General features: G+C 36.9%; 1 protein-coding gene across 1 annotated transcript in view; it reads left to right on the top strand.

Annotated features, from left to right (window-relative positions):
* The first annotated feature begins 11,471 nt into the window (after positions 1-11,471).
* LOC138143599 (lysosomal-trafficking regulator-like) overlaps positions 11,472-15,885 on the top strand; it is a 29,202-nt gene continuing 24,788 nt past the window's right edge. The window contains exons 1-3 of the mRNA XM_069064824.1: positions 11,472-11,629; positions 13,610-13,827; positions 15,506-15,736. Coding sequence (XP_068920925.1) covers positions 11,563-11,629; positions 13,610-13,827; positions 15,506-15,736 — 516 coding nt within the window. The 5' untranslated portion in view covers positions 11,472-11,562. The remainder of the gene's footprint in view (positions 11,630-13,609; positions 13,828-15,505; positions 15,737-15,885) is intronic.

A 15,885-nucleotide genomic window follows, 5' to 3' on the forward strand; every position in this document is an offset into this window, starting at 1 on the left:
ACCGTTCTCATTTCTCTTCCCAATTTTTCCTCCACTTCTCTTATTTGTTTTTCAAAATCTTTTTTTAAGCTCTTCTATGGCGTGTAACCAGCTCATATTTTTCTTAGAGGCTTTTGGTTCAGGAGTTCTGACTTCACTGTCTTCCTCCTGTTCCATGCTTTGATCCTTGTTGTCTCCAAAATACGAGTGTAAAGTTGGGTTGCTCTGCTTGCTTTGCTTCCTTTGCCTGCTAATGTTGCCACTCAATTACTTGACTTTTGGGCTTTTTGCCACAGTAGGACTCTGCTACCAGACAGCGCAGTTTTATACCAAACACTGGGACTTTGTCAGCTGTCGAAGGTATAAGTTGGATGCCCTCTGTGAAGCCTCCACATGTTCTGGCAAGCTGGTCATGCACCCCAGGACCTCCACGTTAGACAGCAATCCAGATTCAAGCAGGTTAAAAGTAAGAGCGATTACCCCTCAGACTGGTCATTTGGTCCCCCTACAGTCTGCAGGCCAGGAGCTGAAACTGCCACATGGCGATGGCTGCACAGCTGTGGCACCTCAGCGATTTCTCACTCCATGGGATAAAGGCCGGTCCACACTCCCAAACTGCTGGATCCCAAAGTCCACACTGCACTGACCTCTCACTTTGTCCTTAGCCTCTATTTGTTGATAATTCTGAAAACCGCCACAGCTGCTAGTGATCTGAAGTCCCTCCAGCCTGGGACTGGTCAGTCCACCCTGAAGCTAAAACCTCGGGCTTGTGCGGGGCTGGGCTTGGCTCTGGGCTGGCCACTTCCTGCGAGCCTGCCAGGCTGTCCTCAGCAGGAGGTTAGCTTCTCTGTGTAATTTTGTGGGTTCTGTAGCTCCAAAGTTTGTTCAGAGTCCCCTTTTACATGAATTGGAGGAGGTGGAAGCTGGAGCCCCAGGGAAGTCCTGTTTCTACTCCACCATCTTGATTCCACCCCCCACAAGTGTACCTTTTTAATGTACAATGATGCCCACCCCTTTTTACCTATCTTGTTTCTTTTTGAATAAGCTAAACTCATGATTAACAGATAATAGATATACCTTATTCAAAAGCTCTCACTATGCCATTCCATAGTGGATTTTACAATTTTTTCTGATTTTACAATTTCATGGACAGTTTATTCGGTGGTATAAAATGTTGGTTTCTGTCAGTTTTGTCCAGACTGCTTTCTAGTATCCCCAACTATTTTTGTCAGATAGTGAGTCTTTGCCCCTATAGATGAGATCTTTATCTGGCACTAGGCTATTGTGCTCATTTCTTTTTGTATATTGTGAACTAATCTCCTCTGATTAGTCTGTTTCTTACCCAGTACCAAACTGTCTTGATGATTATATCTTTTAGTATATTAGTAGTATAGTTTGAGATCTAGTACTACTAGGTAGGCTTCTTTCTTTCCTTTTTTTCTTTCATTGTTTCTCTTGATATTCTTGACCTTTTGTTCCTCCAGATGAATTTCGATATTTTTTTCTAGCTCTGTGAAATAATCTTTTGGGAGTTTGATTGGTATGACACTGCATAAGTAAATTAGTATAGGTAGGACTGTATATTAGCTCAGTCCTAACCATAAAGAATTAATATTTCTCTAGCTATTTAGAATTGTCTTTATGTAAAGATCCTTTTATAGTTGTGTTCATATAATTCTTGTCTGTGTCTTCACAGGTATTCTCCCAAATTTTTTTTATATTTTCTGTAAATTTTGTTGGTAATACACCAAAATGCTGATAATTTATGTCATTTTATTTTATAGCTTGCAAATTGTTTCAGTTGGTTTTTTAGTTAACTTTCTAGAGTTTTCTTAAGTAAACCATCACATCATATGCAAAAAAAAATATAATCTTGTTCCTTTATGATTATTCCCTCAGTTTCTTATTCTTGTCTTATTACTAGAGCTAGCATTTCCAACACTATATTGAATAGTAATGGTTATAATGGACACACTTACTTTACCCCGATACTCCTGGAAAGATGTCTAGTTTATCCCCATTACAGGTAATGCTAGCTCTCGGTTTTAAATAAATATTATTTATCATATTAAAGAAAGCCCCATTATTCATATTTTTTGTAGTTTTAACAGGAATTGGTATTACGTGTTGTCGAAAGCTTTTTCTATATCTATTGATATAATAATAAAAAAAATTTTTGTAGCTGTTAATATGGCTTATTATGATTTCCGTAATACTGAACTAGCCCAGTATTCCTAGTGTAAATGAAGCTTAGTCATAGTATATAATCTTTGTAATATGTTACTGTAGTCTCATTGGTAACTATTTCATTTAGAATTTTTACATCAATATTAATTAGAAATTTTGGTCTTTAGTCCTATATTTATAGTTCTTTTAATCTGTACATTTTATATTTGTGTAAATATTTCAACTTCATTTAGTTTGTCAGTTTTGTTGGCATATAATGGGGCAGAATAGCTTCTTATCATTTCTCTTATTTCTTCATTGCTTGTGAATTCACCTTTTTCATTTTTGGCATTGGTAATTTAGCACTGATAATTCCAAGTCAAAGAAAAATTATACCAAGCAAGGAGCAAGAAAGTTTTTTTTTAATCAAATTAGCTAATGGTTGATTTTCCACCCCCACATGTCCCCCCAAAAAAACCCCAAACAAACTTCTAGTTTTATTTATTAATTCAGTGAAGGGTTTTTTTTTCTTGTTTTCAATTTTGTTAATCTCTTCTTTGATTTTCAGGATTTCATGTTATTTTTATCCAACTGGACATATGATTATAGATCTAGAGCTGGAAGGAGTCTTAAAGGTCATTTCATCCAATTCTCTCTTTTTATAGAGAAGACAATTCACGCTCATAGAATCTGAATGAATTTCCCATTGTCAAACAGGTGTGAGTGACCCCCTGGGATTCAAACCCGGGTCCTCTGTCTCTAACTATATTGCTCCTCACACCCTGTATACCTTTGAACATATCTTCTTATTTTTTACATGCTGATTTATATTAAAAATCACTGGAAAAAAGTTATCTTTGTAGTTTTTATTTATCAAGGACTGATCTTAAAGTCTCCAAGGTATGATCTTAACTCTTACATGTGAGACACTTTCCTAAAGGAGGTAAGGTGGCATAAGACTATATTTTTCCATACCTACTCAAATACTTTCCTATAATTAAGAGGCAGTAAGTGGAATTTTGTGTTCTCTACAACTTTGAATTAGTTGTGTAACAAAAAACATGTGATCTGCTGTGGAAAATCATTTGGGAAATCATCTTTTTTTATCAGATACCCCTAATATATATGTAAATCACTTATATAAAAATTTTATAGAGATGGGAAAAGTAGGTCAGTTGTTACTGTTGCCTTATATACCCCGTGTTTCCCCCATAATAAGACACTGTCTTATTATTTTTTTTGGACAGAAAAACACCAGAGGGCTTATTTTCAGGGGAGGGCTTATTTTAATGAACATTGACAGCAATTTTAATAAACAGGTAAATGTGAACAAAAAAATGTACCTTTATTCAATAAGCAAATCACTGGGGAAGAACAGGATGACGCGCTCACTGCTGCAGCTCTGATTGGATGTAGCTCGGAGCGCGGCATGCGTTTCACGGGGGTGGGGAGGGACGGTGCATACAGAGGGTACCATAATATAGCATGTAGCGCAGGGGATCACCTTCACTACAGTAGCAATCTCAATAGGGCTTATTTTCGGGGGAGGGCTTATTTTAGAGGAATCTTACACAGTAAGGGGAGGGCTTATTTTCGGGATAGGTCTTATTATCGGGGAAACATGGTATTTCTTTGTCTTGGTTTTAATACAGTGCATGATTTTTCTCCCTTTGGGAGGGATAATTTTTCCTCATTCAAATGTCTTGAAAAATATGCTTTCAAAACCCAGTTTTCCCAAACAGGGGCTTCATTCCATTTATACTTATTCTGTTGTAGCTGCTCTCCCAGTGTCGTTTTATTAAAAGGCATTTCTACTTCCTCAGATTTCCCATTGGATGTGGAGGTATATAAGTTGTAGATGGCCCATTTTTATCCTTTTTTTCCTTGCACTTTCTATAAATGCACTTGGCACAATCTGACATCTTTCTGTAAACTTTGACCTTTTCTATAGCCCACTGTTTTGTAAGACAATGATACTCATAATCTTCTACCCTCTTTATTCATAATGTTTTGCAGATTAGTTTATATTCAAAACTGATATTGCCCCAATGTCTTATCAGTCTTCAAAAGTCATTGGTCGGGGTGGCTAGGTGGCGTAGTGAATAGAGCACCAGCCCTGGAGTCAGGAGGACCTGAGTTCAAATACAGCCTCAGACACTTAACACAAAAACTGGCCATGTGTCCTTGGGCAAGTCAACCTCAGTTGCCCTCCAAAAAGCAAAAAAAAAAAAAAAAGTCATTGGTCAACATGTTTTTCAGAGTTCTGAATTTTTTCAGAGCTGTTTTCCTTTATGTTACTATAGTCACCATGTATATTGTTCTCCTAGTTTTTGTTATTTTACTCTGTATCATTTCATGCAGTTCTTCCTAAGCTTTTTTAATCTTCCATAGTCAGCATTTTTTTTTATGAGCAATCAGTGTTAAGTAACTTGCTCAAGGTTACACAGCCAGTTATTTCTGGGTGTGGTGCTAAGTGTCGGAGCCCGGATTCGATCCCCAGGTCATCCCGACACTGGAGCCAGTACTTTTACTCGCTGAGCCACCTGGCCGCCCCTTATAGTCAGCATTTTTAAGGTGCAGTAATATACCTCTACCTGTTGTTGACCCATTCTTCAATTGACGAGCACCCCTTTTTGTTTTTTAGAGTTCTTTCCTATGATTAAACAGTGCTGCTATAGATACTTTTGTACTTATGGGTCTTTTCCTTCTGTCTTCAATTCCTTTGAAATTATATTAGTGAAATCACTGGATTAAAATGCACAGCTTAGTAACTTTTTGAGTATAACTCCAAATTAGGTAACATTTTTTTATAAGGCTATTTCTTTTTAACTTTCTATTAGTTTAACTTCTGAAGGAAATGATCATAAAGTCAATCTTTTTTCTTTTTTTTTCTTTTTTTTTAATTGTCTTTTTTATTTTTTTATACACACACACACACACACACACACACACACACACATATATATATATTTGAATATTTGATTTTAAAACTTTCAAATCCAGATTCATTCCCTTCCCCCCCGCCACCCATCCCCACTGGGGAGACAAGCAGTTCAGTATAGGTTGTACATGTGCGGCTAATGCAAAACAATAACGTAGTAGATGTATTGTAAAAGACTGACTGTATTTCCCTCCCTCCTATCCCACCTCCCACTTGTTCTATTCTCTACTTTGGTCTTGTCCCTTTTCAAAAGTGGGTGCTTCCAACTTCCCTCCCCCCCAGCCTGCCCTCCCTTCCATCATCCGCCCTCATATCCCCTTCCCCACTATTCTCCTGGAGGGTGAGATCCCCTATTTAGTGTGTATTTCCCTCCCACCTCAAGCCAGATTCAATAGGAATAAGGTTGACCTATTCCCTTTTGCCTTCCTATTCTTCCCCTCCATTGTAACCATTTCCCCTTGCCTCTTCTGTATGAGATAGTTTGTCCCACTCTATCTCCTCTCATTATATTCCTCTCACCTCTTAATTTCACCTTTTAAGTATCATCCCTTCCTGTTAAATTGGTCCCGTGCCCTCTATCTATGTATATCTGTAAAAGTATATACACACATTCACATATGTATTCATGTGCCTGCATACCCTCATATAAAGACATATATATATATTATATATATACATATATATATTATATATATACATATATATATATTTCTAATCCCTTCAACTACTGAGAAAAGTTTCACAAGTTACAATTATTGTTTTTCCATGTAGGAATGTTAATAGTTCAACTTTGGCCAGGTGGCTCAGCGAGCAAGAGCACCGGCTCCAGTGCCGGGACGACCCAGATCAAATCCAGGCCCAGACACTCAGCACCACACCCAGAAACAACAACTGGCCATGCAACCCCGAGCAAGTCACCCAACCCCGAGTGCTTCAAAAAAAAAAAATAGATCAACTTTGATAGGTTCCTTATGATTTCTTTTCCCTGTTTACCTTCTCATGCTTCTCTTGCTTCATGTATCTAAATGTCAAATTTTCTATTCAACTCTGGTTTTTTCAGCAAGAATGCTTGAAAGTCCTCTATTCCACTGAATGACCATATTTTCCCCTGAAACATGATACTCAGTTTGGCTGGGTAGGTGACTCTTGGTTTTAATCCCAGCTCCTGTGCCCTCCAGAATATCACATTCCAGGCCCTTCGATCCCTCAGTGTAGAAGCTGCCAGATCCTGGGTTATCCTGATTGTGTTTCCACAATATTCAAATTGTTTCTTCCTGGCTGCTTGTAATATTCTCTCCTTAATCTGGGAATTCCGGAACCTGGCTATAATATTCCTAGGAGTTTTCTTTTTGGGATCTTTTTCAGGAGGTGATCAGTGGATTCTTTCAACCTCTATTTTGCCCTCTCGTTCTAAAACATCAGGGCAGTTTTCTTTGAGAACTTCCTGGAGGATGCTTTCTAGGTTCTTACTTTGGTCATGGCTTTCAGGTAGTCCAATAATTTTTAAATTATCTCTCCTGGATCTATTTTCCAGGTCAGTGGTTTTTCCCATGAGATATTTCACATTGCCTTCTATTCTTTCATTTGTTTGGATCTGTTTAACAGCATCTTGATTTCTCATAAAGTCATTAGCTTCCATTTGCTCCAATCTAATTCTGAAGCAATGATTCTCCTCAGTGAGCTTTTGAGATTCTTTTTCCATCTGGAAAATTCGACTTTTTAAGTCATTCTTCTCCTCATTGCCTTTTTGAGCCTCCTTTGCCATTTGAGTCAGTCTGTTTTTTAAGGTATTATTTTCTTCAGTCAGGCTGTTGACTCTCATTTCATAATTTTCTTGCATTGTTCTCATTTCTCTTCCCAATTTTTCCTCCACTTCTCTTATCTGCTTCTTAAGGTCCTCTATGGCCTGTAACCAGCTTGTATTTTCCTTTGAAGCTTTTGGTGCAGGAGTACTGACTTCACTGTTTTCCTCCTGTTCCATGCCTTGCTCCTTCTTATCCCCAAAATAGGAGTGTAATGTTGGAATCTTCTGTCTGCTTTGTTTCCTCTGCCTGCTCATTTTGCCACTCAATTATTTGACTTTTGGGCTTTTTTGCCACAGTAGGACTCTGCCACCAGGCAGGGGAGTTTTCATCCCAAACGCTGGGGTTTTCTCAGCTGCTGGAGGTATTAGATGGGTGCCCTCTCTGAGGTCTCCACACGCTCTGGCAAGCTGGACACACACCCCAGGACCTCCACCCTAGACTGCAATCCAGATCCAAGCAGGTTAAAGCAAGAGCGGATTACCCCTCAGACTGGTGCTTGGTCCCCCTACACTCTGCAGGCCAGGAGCTGAAGCTGCCACGTGGCGCTGGCAGGCTGTGCTGGCTCTCAGCGGTTTCTCGCCCCGGGGGTAAAAGCCACGCACTCCCACTTACTGGTCCCAAAGTCCAGACTGCACTGGCCTCTCAACTTGTCCTTTGAATCTATGTATCGATAAATCTGGAAACGGCCACAGCTGCTGCTGATCTGGAGTCCCTCTGGCTGGCGGCTGGTCAGGCCCGCCCTGGGGCTAAAGCCTCGGTGTGGTGCTGGGCTCGGCTCCCAGAGCACTGCGCTGGCCGATTCCTGCCGTCCTGCTGGGCTGTCCTCAGCGGGAGGTTAGCTTCTGTGTGTCATTATGTGGGTTCTGCAGCTCCAAAGTTTGTTTAGAGTCCCCTTTTTACGTGGATTGGGGAGGGTGGAAGCCGGAGCCGCAGGAAGGTCTTGCTTCTACTCCACTATCTTGGCTCCGCCTAAGAAGCCATTTCCCTTTTTTCATTGTTTATTTAAAAGCTTGCCTGAATGATTTCAATTGAAGCTATTATGACACTATGCAGTGCCTTCTTTATCCTTTTCATTATTATCCTTTATCATTTTTATCCTTTTATCTCATCTCGTATTGATATTAATATTTGCTCTAATTAATTGATCATCTGACTACTCTGAAACAACTGATTCTAAAGTGACTTTCATAGCATTAGTTGTCATTTCTGCCTATTCAAAGGAAATATAATTTTTGTAGTATAATTCAGTGCTTGCTATGTCTCACACTTTTCTTTAAGAAAGTATTAAGGGAACACAGGTGAATCTTCTTTGAACCAAGCCTTTGGCTTTTTTCGTTTCTTAATCCTGAATCATATTTTCGAGCCCATCTTTTATTATTTTCCCCCTTTACCTTACTTCACTTTGAAGTCAGGAAGTGTCCATGTATATGTTGACTTTGTTGGAATTTTTTTATTCTTTGTACAATTTCTCTCTCTTTGTTCACTGTAACAAATGCTGGTTCATAAGCAAGTTATCTTCAGAATGGTCTTTTTGGTTATATTTTATCAGGGATGTTGCTAAGGAAATCTAAATGATATTTCTTTTTTGCATTTGGACTCTTGGTGAAACCATCTCTTTTATTTCTTTCTCCAAGATAGATGGAATTATTTCATTTAGCTTAAAATTCCTCATATCATGTTTTCATTCATAGTGAAAATATCCGTATTAGTCTGGTTCATTTCCTCTAGTTATATATTAAGTTGTTGGACATTAAACAAAAATCTTAAATTTAAAGTACTGACTGTTAAATTCATGTTTATGTACAGTCTAAAAACTGATTCTGGGACGTCTAGGGGGCTCAGTGAATAGAGCACCGGCCCTGGAGTCAGGAGGATCTGAGTTCAAATCTGGCCTGAGACTCTTAACACAAAACTAGCTATGTGACCTTGGGCAAGTCACTTAACCCCAATTGCCCTGCCTTCCCTCCTCCAAAAAGCAAAAAATAAAATAAATAAAAACCGATTCTTAGTACCCTCTACCAGTACCCCAAGGAAGTGGAATTCTACACAGAAGAGAAGCCTATCTTAATATTTTCTTTTATTTCATGAATTGCCATAACTAAAGAAGTCAACACTCAGTAGTCAACCAACTAACTTTTATAACATGGTAGAACTTTTCAGAACCTGCCTTCTGATGACAAATCCTTTGTGAATCTAGAGTCACCTCTCAGCTATTCTTAATTTGCCAGAAGAGTGCAAGTTTTGGCAGGTTCTACCATGTTGCAAAAGTTTTTAAAACCTGCCAGAACTTTCACTGTATTGGCATAGCCTTTGAGAACTCAAGCTCATCTCTGCCCCCCAGTGAGGAATTTTGGACAACATTTCTGTTGGCTGTTTAGGCCTGCATCTAGAAGCTGACTTAGAAGTGGTGTAGACTCGGGGGGGGGGGGGTGTTTATAAAATTTAAAATACTTTCTTAGGGTTATAAAATTAAATATACTCTCTTAGAATTGTAATTCTGGAAAATTCTTCTAGAACTCCATTTATAACACTATTAAGGATAAAGCAGACTTCAGAATAAGGTGTGTTCATCTTGAAACTCATCCAAGATGAGACCAATATTGTAAAACCAAAAGTGCTTTTGCACATGAACAGCCCCCAAGAACAAGGTTAAAATAAGTCACTAGTTTAAAATAGTTTCTAGGCATTCATATAAACTGGTTGGTTTGACAGAAAATTATATAATTAATTCTTAATTATCCACCAAAATGAGAGAAAAATCATAGAATCTTGGAGTTGAAAGAGACCTCAGAGGTCATCCAACCATTCACCAGGGCAATGATATAATTTATAACATCCCTGACAGGTTGTGGTTTCTGACTTCTCATATACATATAATATAGTGGAAAAAAGAATGGATATGAGGTCAGAGGACTCATCATTTTGAAGCTCTACCATTTAGTACTGTGGTATAATTTTGAGCAGGTTACCTTAACCCTCCAAGCCTTAGTAACTTTATCTGTAGAAAAAGATGTGGTTAAATTAAATCATTTCTGAGGTCCCTTCCAATTCTAAATCACACAGCCCTATATGGTACTTATTACCACAAGCAGGCAGCCCGTTCAATGTTCTTATTAGAAAATTTGTCCTTTTTTTTTTTTAAGTCTCTCTCTAAGTTCCTGTCACCGATTCTAGTTTTACTATTTAGAACTCTTTATAATACGTTGGATACCTCTTCCATGTAACTAATAGCCCTGCAATATATTATGATAGCTGTTATGTCCCACATCCAAATATATTTGTTTAAAAGGCTTTTGCCTAATAGCTGAGGGAAGAGATGGCAGTATTAAACCTTTTTTCTTATCACCTTTATGTGAGTTACAGATCCTTATTAAGTAAGTAAGGGAGATTTTTAAAAGGTATCCAAAATAGATTTTTAAAAATTCTACCAGGCAGTAGAAAATTATTTGCATATGCAGAAGATTTATATTGTCTTTATAAAAATTAGAATGTTGACTTTTTAAACTTCCTTCTATTTAGTTCATTTCGTTTAATTGTTGTTATTCAGTCATTTTCACTCTTCGTGACTCCATTTGGGATTTTCCTTTTTTTTTTGCTTTTTGGAAGGCAATTTGGGGTTAAGTGACTTGCTCAAAGTCACATGTCTAGTAAGTGTGTCAAGCATCTAAGGCCGGATTTGAATTCAGGTCCTCCTGACTCCAGGGCCGGTGTTCTATTCACTGTGCCACCTAGCCACCCCACTTTGGGATTTTTCTTAACAAGGATACAGCAGCAATGTGCCATTTCCTTCTGCAGCACAGTTTACAGATGAGGAAACTAAGACCAGCGAGGTTAAGTGACTTGCCCAGGGTGTCATAGCTATTAAGTGTTAGAGGCCAGATTTGAACTTAGGAAGATGAATTTTCCTAACTCTAGGCCCAGCATTCTATCTGTTTGGCCACCTAGTTGCTAGCATTTAACAAGATGCACTTTAAATAAACTTTGCTCAAGAAGTTAGTTTCTTTATAAAAAAAATGTATAAATTAAACATTAACAAGCCAAATTATTGTATTTAGGAATCTAATAGATTGTGATTTCTTTTTTTGGTTAAGGTTAACATCATTGCTTCATTGAGATGCTGCCCATGGTTATTATATGACTAAAATTATCATAATTTTTTTCCAACATAAATGTTGTCAAATGAAACAGATGTGTGACTGTATTGAATTTGGGGTTTTAAATTATGAGCAGTTTCATTTTCCAAAGCCTAAAGTTTTGAATTTTCAAAATGAATGCATCCAATAGTGGATAGTGTCTGTTACTTTAAAATAGAAATAAAAGGATCAGGACTTCACCTAATTACAGGTTTTTTTTATTTTCCTCTGAGTTTTTCATTATAAAAGCAGCATATAATAGAGGTTAAAAAAACTAATTCATGTAGGGCTTCCAAATATTAAAACATTTCCAAAGATATGATATGTTTAAACTGCTGACTGAGCTAGAAGAATATGTTTTTCTTTAACCATTTGAAGTAATAAAAACCTGTTCATTAGAAATGTCCTACCAGTGGAAACAATACCGTGTAATTATAACTAAATTACTTTGATTTTATTTGTAGACCAAAGTTTTGATATACCAGACAGGACCTTTCATTCTACAAATACAACTTGGCGTCTCTCATCTTTTGAATCTATGACTGATGTAAAAGAACTAATCCCAGAGTTTTTCTACTTACCTGAATTCTTGGTTAACCGAGAAGGTAATGTATCAAATAATTTCAAATTGGCATTTTTGTGAGAGTATTCCTAGGTTGGATGTTGGCAAATTGGGGTTGGCTGTAGGACAAATGAGAAAGGGGTTTAAAAGTAGAGGGTAGTCTAGAGTTACACAATTCACCAAGGGGTTGAGACAGAGAGGAGAATAGAGTGTAACCAATATGGAGTTGTTGACCTGAAAAAACTTGAGGAATGGAAGGGATGGGAGTAATGGTGAAGATAAATAATAGATTTAGGGGTTATATGTTGAAGGGAAGGTGGAATGATAAAATTTTATGATTAGATAAGGGAATTTTAGAATTCATGAGTATGGCAGTAGAGCACTTATGGGTAATGACAAGATCAGGGGTATAGCCATCTCCATGAATAGTGGAGGTGGAGTAGAAGAATGGTAAATGTAAATTGAGAAACTCAGAAGTTCGTGTATCAAAAAGAATATGGATAGATACGTTAGAGTCCCCTAGTATGAGGAACAGATTTGTGATGGAAAAGAAAATTGTGAGCCAAGCAACGAACTCATTGAGAAAGGAGAAAGAATGTTGGGGACTTGGTAGCTGATAGCTACCAGGATCTTGATTGGTGATTAATTTTTATTGCATTATCCTCACAGAAAAAGAGGTTACTAAGTAATGGTAATAATGGGAGGGTATGGAAGTGGCTGTAAGAGGAACTAGGAATATTTACTCATACTGTGACTATTGATTTGAGGAGTAGAAGGAGGTGTAAAAGAAAAGTGGGATTAGTACAGGAAAGGGTGGCCAAAGATGATGCAATGTAGTCAAGTTAATGTAGGCCAGTTCTTAGGAAAGACCAGGAGGTGGAAGAAGTGAGAAAGGAAAAAATTTAAGATGAAAGGAAGTTTATTCATTCTTGAGCAGGCATTTCAGAGAGCACAGTGGAATGATACAGATCTGGAGTTGGACATTGGGGGGTAGGCTGGAGGGGGATGGGAGTAAGAGACTAAGCAATTAGGGTAGAGAACAAGGTTTATACACAGGCAACCTAGGGTTCAGAAAAAATTGGAATGAGGTGAGGATAAGGGAATGATTCAATTCATTGAGGAATGGCCTCATACAGAGCATAATTGGCTGAAGAGAGATCCATTGAGGAAGGCATGTGATTAGACTATTGAAGGTTCTCCCTAAGGTCCATCCTTATGCAAGTGGTGATACCATGCCCTGGGAAATGCACCTCACAGCAGTCAGGAGCAGGAAGGGGGTACAGGTCTACACATGTGCCCCAACGACACTAAGGTAGAGATAGGAGATGATAATGTGAGTCAGGCAAACTAAAGAAGCAACTAGGGGTGAGAATGGAATCCTGAAGCTAGTGATCTGGTCTGGTCCCTCAGAAAGCAACAGGAACACTGAAGAAGGCCCTGGGGGAAAAGTTGAAAGATAGTTGGCAACTTGGACAATATTTTTTTACCTGAAAATTCAGAAATTTTATGAGTTTTTTTAGTCAGAAAGGATTTTAATATTTCTTTGAAACCATGCTTCTTAATCTATCCAGTATAAAGAAAGTAACTTTAGAATATTTTAAATGATAACATTAATAAACTCAGAAATACGTCAGAGCTCAAACAGGATTCAGTGTATATTTCACAACTGAACATCTGTTTCAGTGTCTTCTGTATTTGGAAGTCTGACTGGTAAAACTGGTGCAGTATCCTTTACTTTTGTTCTTTAGTATGATTGCAAAGTAGGAAAAGGATAAGGCTACAAGATCTCCAAACACATTATGATGTCATTTGTTCATATGACATTGCATAAGGTAGTTGGGTGACCAGTAGTGATATTTAATGTTTCTTAGTAGCAAATAACTTCTTTGTTTTAGCCTTTTTCAGACAGTAGAAGAAATACTTGTAGTAGGTTTTCAGATTCTTAACATTGAGGATATAGATTTGATAGTGCACATCTTCCTATAAATGTCATCAGTATAAAATAACTTACTTTCTCTTTTAGGTTTTGATTTTGGTGTCCGCCAAAATGGTGAACGCGTTAATCATGTCAACCTTCCCCCTTGGGCTCGTAATGATCCTCGTCTTTTTATCCTCATACATCGACAGGCTCTGGAGTCTGATCATGTGTCTCAGAACATTTGTCAATGGATTGATTTAGTATTTGGCTATAAGCAAAAGGGCAAGTCTTCTGTTCAAGCCATCAATGTATTCCATCCGGCTGTAAGTGTCTTTTGGTTCTGTTACATAAGAGCTAATTCTTTTTTCTGTTCTAGTTATCAGCTATGTTCCTTTGAAACATTTGTTATCCCCAAAAGAGAGAAATTAAGTTAGACATTGTGGTTCCCTTAAATTTTGACCAAATATTTCTTCATCTTTTATATGTTTAAATATCAGAAGCAAAGACTTATAAGTATCACTCGTTTTCTTTATTGTATAGATAATAGATATTATTTATATTATAGATAAATCTCTAAGTCATTCTATAGACACACCTTTCCCAAAAATAACAGAAACAAAATTAACATGGTTTTTATAGCAAACCTGGCTAAAATGTGAGTAAAAATTAAAGGCATTTATAATACTGAACTTTTTTTTTTCTTTTGGTATTAAAAAGCCAACATTTACATAGAGAATAAGGTAGGGGGTTTTTTAAATTGGTCTTCATTACTATTTTAGTGATAGAATACCATGGAGAAAATTGACTTTAAGATACAATTTTTTTCAATAACACATTTAAGAATTCTCACATTACCTTCCAGAAACAGAAGTCAGAAATTTCCTTAAACATAATCTCTGTATTCAGTTCTTCTCTATGACCTTTGGAATTATTCATGTAGCACTTAACATGAAAAGTTCATGTTATTTTGAAATATAACAAACGAATTTCAATTTTAGTGGGGATTTTCCCTGACTATAGACTGTAATATCCAACCAACACAAAATATACAATTGCATCAGCTATTCATCAAAAATCAGTTATTTGAAAGAGCCAATATGAAATGCTTTTCCTAGTAGAATTTACCTGTTCAGTGGTTATCTATTATACTGCACTCATATATCAAATGCTTAATGTGGAATATTAAGACAAACTGAATTTTGCTCAGATCTTACTTGAATTTCAGGACATGCTAAGCCAAGTAAACGTAACTTGTTTTAGGTAGGATTTAGATTTAAACTTTTATGACAGTTAATTCCAAAGTGTATGCTTGCAGGTCATTTAATTTTTGAAACTGCTTTAAATTTTTGTTTAGAAACCAAAGAAAATTGTATATGAGACTTTACTTATGTAAATGAATTATTTATTTAATTTTAAGGGTTAGGCTGTGCTGCTAGGGGAATATGTTCAAAATGAATTTGACCTGTACTCAGTGTATGTATCCTTCTGTATCTTTAAAACACATACATACAAATTAAACATATAATAACATGTAATAAACAAAATTTAATAACACTTTACTTTAAAGAGCTCACATTTTTTCACTAAAAATCTTCCAATAAATGCCAGTTTACAACCTCATTGATTTTTTACCTACACTTCATTTGACTGCACTATATCTCTTATCTGTCCATCCGATACAATTAAACAAAATAATGAGATGTTTTCTAGCCTTCTAACAGTTGTACATGGAAAGACATTTTTTTTCTCAGATCTCTAATTGCATTTTTTAAAAAATATCATCACATCACACATAACATTTCTCAGCCAGGATTATCATTTCTGATTTTGTTGAGGTAACTGGTGATTAATTAAAGGATTAAAAGCACTTTAATTTTGGATCATGAGTAGTTCAAAATTAAACTATCATCTGAAGAAAGAAACTACATTGGAAATTTAATGTAAATATTTTTCTATTTGGTTTTGTTTTATGTATTGCTTGTCTATTCTTTTATTCTTCAGACATATTTTGGAATGGATGTATCAGCAGTTGAGGATCCAGTTCAGAGAAGAGCACTAGAAACCATGATAAAAACCTATGGTCAGACCCCTCGACAATTATTCCACACAGCACATGCAGGCAGGCCTGGATCCAAACTTAGCATCGAAGGAGAACTTCCTGCTGCTGTGGGATTGTTTGTACAGCTTGCTTTCAGGGAAACCCGAGAGCCTGTCAAAGAAGTTATCTATCCAGTATGTTTTTTTTTTAATGTATAAATCCCTGTTTCATTTTACTTGCAGTGAGTTAGTGTTGAACAGCTAAAGTTTATCTGTACTGTTATCAAATAGTTCTGCTATTTTAGACTACAGATTTGCATCAGACAAAATATTAGACTTTGCAA

This window comes from Petaurus breviceps, unplaced genomic scaffold (assembly GCF_028583685.1).
Source record: "Petaurus breviceps papuanus isolate PSGF00001 unplaced genomic scaffold, PetGlider_PUasm1.0 90650, whole genome shotgun sequence".
In the NCBI taxonomy this organism is placed as follows: Eukaryota; Metazoa; Chordata; class Mammalia; order Diprotodontia; family Petauridae; genus Petaurus; species Petaurus breviceps.